The 12549-nt window shown below is 37.8% G+C and overlaps 1 protein-coding gene across 1 annotated transcript; it reads right to left on the minus strand.

The window, feature by feature from the left end:
• Window positions 1-694: 694 nt before the first annotated feature.
• Window positions 695-11312, minus strand: LOC149811333 (protein NRT1/ PTR FAMILY 6.1-like). The gene is made up of 4 exons (XM_089992670.1): window positions 11043-11312; window positions 10727-10944; window positions 2041-2621; window positions 695-1764 (listed from the first exon to the last, which is right to left on the minus strand). The coding sequence occupies exons 1-4, from the start codon at window positions 11281-11283 to the stop codon at window positions 906-908; spliced, it is 1899 nt and encodes a 632-aa protein (XP_089848796.1). The 5' UTR covers window positions 11284-11312; the 3' UTR covers window positions 695-905.
• Between the last annotated feature and the right edge of the window lie 1237 nt (window positions 11313-12549).

Here is a 12549-nt window from a genome sequence, read left to right on the forward strand (position 1 = left end):
TGATAGATGGTGTGAATAGCTAGGGCTCACTTGTACTGTCATGACACCTTCCTGTCATGATTTGACGTTTGTTTCTCATGGTGAGAAAGGGAAGGAAAGGGATGTCAGCTCAGCAACTTAAACACCCAAAGGTCAGAGAGAAAATAATGTCAAATTACCCAACAAAGGCTTGCTCAGCAGACGTACAAATGGGAACCGAGGAGCAGCAACTTATAGCTAGAGTGAAACCATCAATTGAGTGGGGTGCTCCAGAAAGTTGGTGACATAAACGTCACGCCCTGTCCACTAATGAAATCGCTCAAATGAATGTTGTTGCAACATCTGAGACAGGCAACCTGGATTGCAAACAGGGCTGTGGCCGCAGAATGTCAAAATAGTTGGCAGCACTTGCCACCAATCCGGGTTACCTCAGTGGTAGTGGGCTTGGGGAGAAGGTGCTGACTGCTTCTTCACAGGTTTGGCTCCCACCGAGTGTGCGGGTGCCTTTCACTGGTGAGCTACGTAAGGGCTTGAGTATCAGTGACCCCATCCGGAGATTACCCGCTTCAGCAGAGAACTTCGTCAGTATCCAAAGCCAGCTCCCACCAACAGTAGTTCTTTCCACAAACAAACATATCATTACCCAGTGACAAGAGTGCTTGCTGCTTCACGTGGTGTCATCCTGTCTAGCATTAACATATATTGCAAATTCAATTATAAACATCTCCATGATTCAATAAATCAATGCATTGTACTCCCCATTGAAAAATATAATATATGCTCTTGTGAGATTTACATACAAGACCAAATTCAACCAATTCCCAAGTGACCAACAAACCTTAAAATGATCAAACACCTATCTGATGTCTCCTCGTCTACAGATGATCCACATCTACTGTGCTCACATTCAACATCTTTGGAATCTTCTACTGTCCATTGGTTCCAAAATTTTCAAACTGTAGCTCTAGCCGATCCCGGTATTTGTATCTCCATGACACATATACGAAAATAACAAAATTAATGAAGCTCAGAACAGCAAGGAGCCAGTAAAAGTAGTCAAATCTTCCCATGTTTATGTTCTGAGATATCCACTGCTGCTGAGACCCTATCTTTGGAGTAACAGACTCAATGATGTTGTTTATTATAGTGGCTAAGAAACAGCCTAAGCCCCCAGCTACAGCAGCATATGCAGAAGCTACGCTCCTCATGGCATCAGGAGCTTCCTGATAAAGAAATTCAAGAAGACCAACAATGCAAAACACTTCGGCAAAGCCGATTAAGCAATACTGGATCAACAACCAGTATGCACTTAGATGAGGCATTGGGGTCAAGAAATTAAACTCATAACCGTTCTTGATAGCATAGTTCCTCCTGTACCTCTCAAAAAATCCACCCAATGCAACAGATAAAATTGATAGCAACAAACCTATTCCAACCCTTTGAAGCTGTGAGACGCCATGTGGGTGACCTGTGATTCTGCGTGACAGGGGCACAATGACAGAATAGTAGAGAGACAAAAGAGCAAATATGCTTAGACCAGGAAAAACAGGCATGCAAGTGAAAGGAACCTTCAGACCTCCCAAGTCGGTATTCATGGTGTATGCTTGCTGGACTGATAATGTAAGGAACTCTGTTAGGACTGCACTAAGCATTATGGTGCAGGATGGTACTGGGATGATTTTAATTAGTATCTTGACCTCTTCCACTTGGGTAACAGTGCAAAGCCTCCAGGGACTCGGATCTGTTTCGTCTTCCTTTGTTTTGAGGGCTGCCTTGTCCAGAAACCTAGCATCCAAGAGAAATTGAATTCAGGCATGTCAAATGCAAGGTAATAACAAGAAACACCATGTTAATCGGGCATAATAATTACAAACAATACAAAAGAAAAGAAAATGAGGCATAACCAGGAAATGGTGATTGGAGCCACTGATATGAAAAGCATGGGAACAGAAAGTTTTATAAAGCAAGCACACATTCTGTGAAATAGGCAGAAGGAATAGTGACCAAATCCAACTAGAGAAAAACAGGCTTAAAATGTTATTTGTCAAGCCAAGTAATTACCTGAAATCATCGGTATGAGGTATCTTGCAACTGCCCTTGATAGCAGATCGTTTGCCGGGAACTTCATAAAGGCCAACTAATTCACTACTGGAGAATGGAACATTTCTTTTGCGAAAGGCAGCAACTAGCACTTGAGCAACGCGTGTCAAAGGGCTGCCTCCTGGTAGCCTGTGTCTGTATAGAGGTGTGCCTATGAAGAAAATCACATTTGAAATGCCCATAGCTATTGCAAGCAAGCCAAATGCAGCTCCCCAGCCATGGTGAATCTGGGTATAGACAACCATAGTGAAAGCAGCAACTGCTCCAACTGTAACAGCAAGGTAGAAGAAGTTGAAGAATCTATCCAGGTGTTGTTTGTAATTCTTACTCCTTTCATCAAACTGATCAGCTCCAAAAGAGGAAACACATGGCCTTATGCCTGCTGCTCCAAAGGCAGTCATATATAGTATTGTGTAAAGGTACACCATCTGCCAGTGCTTTGCAGGTGCGCATGCACCCAAAATTTGAGATAATTGATCACAATCAGCCTGGCTGGGCACAAATATACTCATTGTGGCAAACAAAGTTATTCCAGTCAGGCCCTGCATGCGCAACAATGATTGCAGTGAGGAGTCTTAAATATCCAAACTAACAGATGGAAGCAGATGCTTCATTTTACGGTAAAAATATGGTATTACAAATATCATACATAAGCTGGCATGAATGTAACCAGTAGTATGTTATCATTTCACACTAACATTACAACGTCTTCAGAACAAGTTCCAAAGTCACAGAACAAAGCTTAACCATAAAAGTTTGCAGAAATCAATACTGCCAACTGCTACCAGAAGCCTTTATGACCTTCTGGAAATAGGGATTGTGTGTGTGTGTGTGTGTGTGTGTGTGTGTGTGTGTGTGAGAGAGAGAGAGAGAGAGAGAGAGAGAGAGAGAGAGGGAGAGAGATCCAGTTGTTGACCATGAGAAAATCTCACAACCATCAATGTACCTGTATAGAGCTGCAATCCTGAAATACTTCATTATTCAACAGAACAAACAAGCTACTTCCTTTCTCAAGGTTTCATATCAGAATAATTGTATACCAGAGCTCCTGTTTTCTTATGCTCCATGTGTTGTTAAAAATATAGGATAACGAACAAGACTTAGGATGCCTTTTCAGGTTTCGTAAAGCAAGGACATATTCATAATTCAATATGGTGATGACAAAGCATATATTGCATCATTTATTTATTGCGACATTACCATATATATGAGTAATTTGGGAAAGCAAGAGGGAAAGATATGGTGAAGAAAGTTTCTGAACTGTTTTGGGGAGGATTTTGGGGGAAAGGGAGGACTTATTTTTTTGGATACTCTAAAGAAAGCTGAGTGGAGGCAGGTAGGTGCCTACTTTTAATCAAAATCTAAATTTTACAGATTCTAATATGCCATTACTCACTGATTACAAGAAGTTTAGTCGATCAACAAAGAAAACCAATTTCATCCATTCAACATCAGTTCACATTTGGCGAGAACCCCTACTCCACCAACCATTTGCACTTCAAACATGAAAAAAGGAAGGAAAAGAGAAGCCTTTCATATCCACATAAGGACTACAGTTCCAAATACCTTGTTCAAATATTTGAGATGGAAACTCTGGTCCATCTTCTACAGAAAATCTGGTTCCCAAGAGATGCATTTGAATGTATGGAAGTGTACAGCAGAGACTAGCTGTTTTTGTTAGTCAAAGAAGCCTACTCCCATTCCCTTCAGTAGATCCTCCGGAAATGAAAGGGCCTTCTGGCAAATCATATAGTATGCCCGCTCTAAACAAAGCCATTCATAAGTGAAACAATTCTCAACTAATCTCTGAAACCACTTCTACCAGGATGCCCTCCTGAAACTTGAGAGATTCTTTTAGGCCCATTCCACTTTTCTGCCAGCATATAAACCATGTTGCGTGGCACTACAAAACTGCCACTCCAGCAAAAGTCCGACATCCAAGTGATGAAGACTAGGGAGAATGACAAAAATAAAACATGGAAAAAAAGTCTCTTTGTTAATTTGGTTAGCAACTTATCATTAATTCATTATGTTCTTGATAAACATATTAACTTTTGAAACTTTCAGAGGGTGAAGAGCAGGATAACACATGATGTTTGATGTCTTTGGGGTGTAAAGAAGCAGAGTGTAGCAGCTAAGGTTCAAATAAAATTTATCAAATCATGTAAAGGTAATCTTCCATGCAATTTCTTTGAATCCTACTGCAAGCTTCTTGTCACAAATTGGAGCTTCTAACTTTGCCTAAATCAATGTACAAAAACATACTCATGAAGTAAAATAATAATACATAGAAAAACTCCTGTGTTTTCCTAATATTTCAAGAACACGCCTCTTTTATTTTCCTTTTGTATTTCCAGATTTTATCCTTGCAATGGTCCCCTTGTAAAATAAATGTTTTGAATTTCGGAGCTAAAATTTAAAATCCACTTGAGTAAACTTAGGAAGATGTGCCCATTTTTATCCAGATAAACGGGACAAGTTGAGATACTATATTGACAGAAAGAGAACAGTATCCCCATTAATCTTATTTATCCAGATAAGTGGGTATATCCAAGTAATCCAACACATGATTAAAATTCTTTAAGAATAGCGATAAACACGACAAATGCAACAGAACGCTGGAGAGGGAGAAGCAATGTGAAGACTCCTACAGGCTACAACCAACTCTGCATTAAGCATATAATATTAATACCAGAAAAATTTACTTCAACTCTATCTACTAACTACCGACACTTCATTTACACTATTGTGCCGTACACCCACATATATTATGAGTACTATTCAGTACTCAGGATGGAAAATTACAACCCATGTACTATTCTTAGGATGTGTTTGGATCCCCCAGAATTTAGGCTTCTGAATCATTTTCCATCGTTTGGATTGAATCAAGTCTGAAATCTGGAATTATTAGTCCAAATTCAGCATTTAAATCCCATCAAAACTCAGAATTCTGGACTTCCCAAGACAAACAACACCATGCTTCAAGTATGAGAAGTCCCAAAATCCAACAAACCATGTATTCACCCTTGACAAAAATTACACAAAAACAGTTATGTTCCTATAAAATGTATCCCCATATATATACTAATCCTCAATGAAAACCTCCGTGGAGATAAGCCTTACATTTTATTAGTTTACTGAGCTACCCAATAATATTAATAGCTCAAGATTATCAAACCAGGGCCTCTCGAGCCCGGGTTCGTAGACGTTAATTTTCAGAGAAAAATTACTATAATAACCTCAAAAACCATGTCATAATTTTTCTTTTTTAATAACTGAAGGTCCATACAACCATTTACAATATCATAAGCATCTAAATACAATTATCATAAGCAGAATAAATAGAAGAGTAAAAATAAGTCATATTTCAAACGTGATGAAATCTGGTGACAGAATCAAACTCCTCGACTAATTCCTGCAGTTGGCAGCAGTTCTTAAACCTACAGTTGCAACCAAGAGAGTGGGTGAGTCTACAACCTAGTAATTTCCCATTTACAAATAGACACAACAATTACAACGGTAGTAAACTCTAAGCTCCTGGTCTTTGTTTAGTTTGCTAATTATACATACATGTTTAAGAATTTTTACTTCCTAGTTATTGTATCTCTATCATCATACTCAAACTTATATTTTACTCTAATCGGCTATTTCAGACCTATTCTCCTCGAGCGTAGCAACCCATGTAGACAACTCAGAGTCTACAATGTTGATCAGACATATGAATCACTCAACAATATAGTCCAAACTGACCTAGACTATGGAGACAAGTACTGCAGCTTCTCGTCCAGAGCTACAAAGAGCTCAATCGGTAGCTAGTCGAAGAGCCAGGGTGGCTATACCTGCCCCCAAGGTACTCAAGGAGTTATATCTGCCCCCAAGGTATCGCAAGGAGTTATACCTGCTTTCAAGGTTTTGTTGTTCATGCTACATCCTACATGTGTCTAGTGGACAATGTTTTAACCCCTAAGGGTCACTTAGGAACGTTTGAGATATTCTCAAGGTACACACCTCAACAATGCCCTAAACCATGCCTCCTAGTAGAGTTTCTTATCATCCTCTGTGTGGTTATCCTATACACATTATTCTTTCAACATTTATATCTTAAAATTAGTGCATTATACAATCGTCAATGTATGTCCACTAACTACTTTTTAACACGTGTTCACCTGTCAAAACTTTAAGGATGGCAACTCATCACAAACTTAGTAAATCACAATACTTACAATGCCTCTCCCAAGGCATAAGCGTGACAGTCTCAGGATAGTTCCTACCCTGAAACTCTTGAACTCTACACTCAATTCTCAAAATCATACATCAATTTTTTACATGAAGCAGTGTTATCAAAAATGTGCTTTGAGGCACGACACTCTGTGCCTCAAGGCACAAGCCTGAGGCGCAATTTTTTTTTTTTACAACAAGATTTCTCAGACATGATCAACAAGATTTTTGTAGGTTAATCTCATATATTTTCCAGTTATTTCAGTTATGTAATCAGTTTCTTAGTATATTACTATATTTTAACTTTTGTTGGTTAATCTCGTATATTTTTTAGTTGTTTCAGTTATGTAATTAGTTTCTTAATAAATTTTAACTTTTGTTGGTTAATCTCATATATTTTCAAGTTATGTAATCAGTTTTTTAGTTACTTTTATATGTTAGAATAATCTCATATATTTTAACTTTTGTAGGTTAATCTCATATATTTTCCAGTTATGTAATCAGTTTTTAGTTACTTTTATATGTTAATCTCAAATTTTTTATAATAATCTCATATATTTTAACTTTTGTAGGTTAATCTCATATATTTTCCAGTTATTTCAGTTATGTAATCAGTTTCTTAGTATATTTTAACTTTTCTTAGTTAATCTCATATATTTTCCAGTTATATAATCAGTTTTTAATTATTTTTATATGTTAATCTCATATTTTTTAGAATAATCTCATATATTCTAACTTTTGTAGGTTAATCTCATATATTTTCCAGTTATTTCAGTTATGTAATCAGTTTCTTAGTATATTTTAACTTTTGCTGGTTAATCTCATATATTTTCCAGTTATGTAACCAATTTTTAATTATTTTTATATGTTAATCTCATATTTTTTAGAATAATCTCATATATTCTAACTTTTGTAGGTTAATCTCATATATTTTCCAGTTATGTAATCGGTTTCTTGGTATATTTTAGCTTTTGTTGGTTAATCTCATATATTTTCCAGTTCTGTAATAATTTTTTAGTTACTTTTATATGTTAATCTCATATTTTTTAGAATAATCTTATATATTTTAACTTTTGTAGGTTAATCTCATATATTTTTCAGTTATTTCAGTTATGTGATCAGGTTTTTAGTATATTTTAATTTTTTTTGGTTAATCTCATATATTTTTCAGTTATGTGATCAGTTTTTAGTTACTTTTATATGTTAATCTCATATTTTTAGTACTTATTTGAGATTTTTTTATTTCTTATTGATTGTTATTTCATCAATAAAGTATTTATTTATTTATTTGTATTTTTAGATATTTTTTATAATTTTTAAAAAAAATTCAAAAAAAAAATATTTGAGGCTTACGCTTTACGCCTCACCTCGATTTTTGGTGGAGCGCCTCGCTACACCTCAACGCTTTTCACAACACTGACAAGAAGTAATGTCATGATTTCCTCTACACAGGATACATTCATAATTAAATCATGCTATGAATCAAGCGACATGTCATATGTATCATCATATTAAGCATCATACTGAACATCATAATTTATGAATTCCTAAGCATACTACACATTTTTCTATTCAATATAAATAAAACTAGCATCCTTAAAGCACATGAAATCACATAGAAAGATGTCTAAACCAATCAACATATATTTTATTTAACTAAGGAGGAATTTACAATTGTTCACTTACCTATAACACTTAAATTCCAATTCTAAGGAATATTCTTAGCCTCTCGCAAATTTTGATATGAAATCAATGAATATTCCGTATTATCATTTATAGTCTCCTCCAGTGTTATAAAAAACGCGCCTTGAGACGCAAAAGACATGCCTCGCCTTGAGGCGCAGCCCTCTGTGCCTTAAGGCGTAATTTTATTTTTTACAACAAGACTTCTGAGACATCATCAACAAGATTTTTGTAGGTTAATCTCATATATTTTCCAGTTATTTCAGTTATGTAATAAGTTTCTTAGTATATTACTATATTTTAACTTTTGTTGGTTAATCTCGTATATTTTTCAGTTATTTCAGTCATGTAATTAGTTTCTTAATATATTTTAACTTTTGTTGGTTAATTTCATATATTTTTCAGTTATGTAATCAATTTTTTAGATACTTTTATATGTTAATCTCATATTTTTTAGAATAATCTCATATATTTTAACTTTTGTAGGTTAATCTCATATGTTTTTTATTTCAATTATGTAATCAGTTTCTTAGTATATCTTAACTTTTCTTGGTTAATCTCATAAAATTTTCAGTTATGTAATCAAATTTTAATTACTTTTATATGTTAATCTCATATTTTTTTAGAATAATCTCATATATTTTAACTTTTGTAGGTTAATCTCATATATTTTCCAGTTATTTCAGTTATGTAATTAGTTTCTTAGTATATTTTAACTTTTGCTGGTTAATCTCATATATTTTTCAGTTATGTAATCAGTTTTTTAGTTACTTTTATATGTTAATCTCATATTTCTTAGAATAATCTCATATAATTTAACTTTTGTTGGTTAATCTCATATATTTTCCAGTTATGTAAACGATTTCTTAGTATATTTTTTCTTTTATTGGTTAATCTCATATATTTTCTAGTTATGAAAACATTTTTTTAGTTACTTTTATATGTTAATCTCATATTTTTTAGAATAATCTCATATATTTTAACTTTTATAGGTTAATCTCATATATATTTCAGTTATGTAATAAGTTTCTTAGTATATTTTAACTTTTTTTTGTTAATCTCATATATTTTTCCAATTATATAATCAGTTTTTAGTTACTTTTATATGTTAATCTTTTTAGTACTTATTTGAGATTTTATATTTCTTATTGGTTGTTATTTCATCAATAAAGCATTTCTTTATTTATTTATATTTTTAGATATTTTTTTATAATTTTTTAAAAGTTTTCAAAAAAAATTGAGGCTTACGCTTTACGCCTCGCCTCGGTTTTTGGTGGAGTGCCTCGCTACACTTCAACGCTTTTCACAACACTAGTCTCGTCTGTATAACAATTTCCAAAATACCTCAGAGCTTTAATGCCAAACTCTGACTCCGTTCTTTTAGAGTTTATCATCGCATCCCCTGCTAATGGATCCTACTTGAAAAGAAGAATCCAAAAAATATAATTTGGGTGTTCGTGATTCGATTTGAGTTTTGGATCCAATTTTGATTCAAACTTAGATCTGGCTCGTATTGAAAATCGAGGCCTTTGCTATCTCGATTTTTCCACTGCACTCGTCTAATTTCATTTAAGCACATATATACCTATATATTAAGAGTCTGATTGTCTCGGTCTAGTACGAATCGGTTTGACCCATATCGGGCTTGACTTGATCTGAACCCAGTTGGTCCGCAGAAAGAGACCTGACTCAGTCTGCCCTGAACATAAATCGGGTTTAGTCTGTCCAAACCGAGCCGGTGAAGAAAATAGACTCGATTAGGTCTATCCAAACCGAGTTGGTTCGCTAAGAAAACAGATTGAGACCCAACTCGATCTGTCTAGACTGAGTGAGTCTGCTAAAACCAAATCCAACACGACTCAATCGGTTCAAACCAATTCGGTTATGCCAACATACATCAGATCTAACTCGATCTATTCAGATTGAGTCGATCTTCCCGCTAATTTTTCTATTGCTTGACTTGGTCTGGACACGTCCCAGTCAGGATAATGCCCGATATGGCCAACTCAGTCTGTCTTTTGCCATTCACGGGTTATGAGGTTTTTGTTTTATTTTTCTTTGATCGGTACCTGCCGACTGTGAGAGCAGCAGCCAGACCTCCTGCCTCTAGGTGCGGCAGTTTCAGCAACCTCACTGTTGCCGGACAAATGCAGCCCACTGTAAATAGGGCGGCACCACAGGGGATTGCCGATCGTCGGCATCAGCAGCTGCCTATTCCGTCACCGTCCGGGGGTGATAGCAGAAAACCCTTCTGCTACCCCTTTCTACGAGAGGCAGGGACAGGGTCTGCATTAAAAAAAACGATAGGGAGAGAGGGACTTACCTGTTGGCCAGCGGGTTTTCGTCTCCTCCTCCCCTTCTCCCGTTCTCTATGCGTCTCTCTCTCTCTCTCTCTCTCTGCTGGGTCGAGTGGGAAGAGAGGGGGAGCACCCATGGCTTTTATAGCCATGGGTGAGGGGTCCGTTAGCCCCTTCACCCGCCTCCTTCCATAAACGAGGGGGGAACGTTTCCCCCTTCGCTCTCCCATTTTCCCTTCTCGTGCGAGAGGGAGAGGGGGTAACGTTCCCCTCTCCCGTAACCGCCCGGCGCTCTTCCTTCCGTAACGTCCCCAGCTGGGCGGCTGCGGCGTTACATTACCAAAGAACACAGAGTCAAGTACTGAACAGTAAAGAAATATTAGTGAAGAACTATAGCGAACTCTAATGAAGAACCATGGGCAGAAAATCAACTTGAAAGAAGAACTTACAGCAAGGTACAGGGTGGTGAAGATGGCGATCGTCCAGTATCGGCCCAAATACGCGTCGGCGACGAACCCGCCCACGATCGACGACGCCTGCGAGATCCCCAGGAAGTTGTTCACGACGTTCGCCGAGCTCGAGAAGGGCAAGTGCATCACCTTGAACATGAACAGCACCATGTTCACCGCGAGCCCGAAGTACGCCATCCTCTCCGTCATCTCATTACCTGAAAAACCAAAAACAAGAAACACACACACACACACACCACTGAATCAAACACTTCTCAAATTCCATCGAGAAAAATAAAAAATCCAAGATGGGTACCGAAGATGAAGAACGCGGCGATCCATCCGCCGGTCTTGGATAGGTCTGCGATGGGCATGCCGCGGACGTCTACCGGCGTGGTCCCGCCGACGAACCCGTCGAAGTTCTGCCGGGCGTCGCTCTCCTTGAAGCACACGCCGAGCTTCATCCTCCTGGCCTCCTCCGCCGTCTGTATCGCCGGAAAACCACCCGCCAGCTTGGAATCGGAAGAAGACGAGCACCCCAATTCCATACTCCCCATCCTCAGACTCCAGAGAGACCGATCCGACGGTGGTGGTACTTAAAAGCCGAGACTAGAGTCACCCACTCTTTCTTCGTTGGCAATTGCGACGTAAGGAGAGACTTACAACAATTAAGAGCTTCGACCAACTTGGGGAGATCACGCAACCACTCAACGAGCGACGCAAAATGAATGCGAGCATTGAATGCTCACCCGCTGGGGACGTCGATAGGGGGAGGGATCTTTTTTCGCGAGAATTTTCGGGAATGCATCAATTTTGGCGTTTTTTCACCGTGATGACTGGTGGGAGGTAGAGAGATTTTTTGATGTCGAGGGGTAGGGCCGTAGGACTTAGGAATTGTAGGACCATCGCTGCTGCCCTTTTGGATGTTCAGTGGAGACGGAGGACTGGGCTTCCCTGGAAGGATAGGAGGGTGAGTGACTGCTGAGAAGTCGTAGTGGTCCAGTACAGTCTTAGTGTGCAAATGGATCGGATATGGGTCTGGCTAAGTTTGACCCGATATATAGGTTCAATTCAAAGATTGGATTCGGTTGGTATCCAGATCCGAAACTCTAATATAGTTAGGGATGCAAATGGGGGTAAGTGCTCTATTTAACCTAGGCTGTTTTATTCATTTTTTTTTCAGATAACCCAAAGAAAACCGCCTTGCTCACTAAGTTTATCGCTGTGACACTGAAACGCCATTTAGGTGGCGTGTCATAGTGACACGATTCAGATACTGTATGACACACAACCATGGCACGTATAAACATTTTTAAGTATTATTTTATTACTTTTTAATGATATTTCAGTAAAAATGTATTCTTATATTTTAAAACATCAAAAAATGTTTTGTTATTGATTAAAATATTCAGCCATATCTTTTTTATTTTATTTTCTTTTTTACTAAGCCAAAGTTAAGAGACATGAGTTTTATAGGATCTAGCATAATCTGGTACAGGTAACAGGACCATCGGGTCTTGATTCTAGGGAAGTCAGGGTCCCATTTCATGCCTCGAGGGTGTGGACGTGTTGGGATTTGGATTGCAATTGAATATGTAGGGAAGTGGATCGGGTGATTAGTCCAACACCTGAGTGAGTGCATGACAGCCAATCCCATGGGGGACATGTATCCGTGGGCAACATGTTCCATCCAGAGTCCAAGAACACCTCTTCAGCTATATTTTTTGCTGATTCTTTCTTGTACTCGGCAAGCTAAACAAAAACTAGGGCGTGATATCAGTTGTTAGAGGACAACCCTTTGACCCACCAATGGATCAAGGAAA

The sequence above is a fragment of the Nuphar pumila genome, chromosome 17 (assembly GCF_984573655.1).
Source record: "Nuphar pumila chromosome 17, dmNupPumi1.hap1.1, whole genome shotgun sequence".
NCBI lineage: Eukaryota > Viridiplantae > Streptophyta > Magnoliopsida > Nymphaeales > Nymphaeaceae > Nuphar > Nuphar pumila.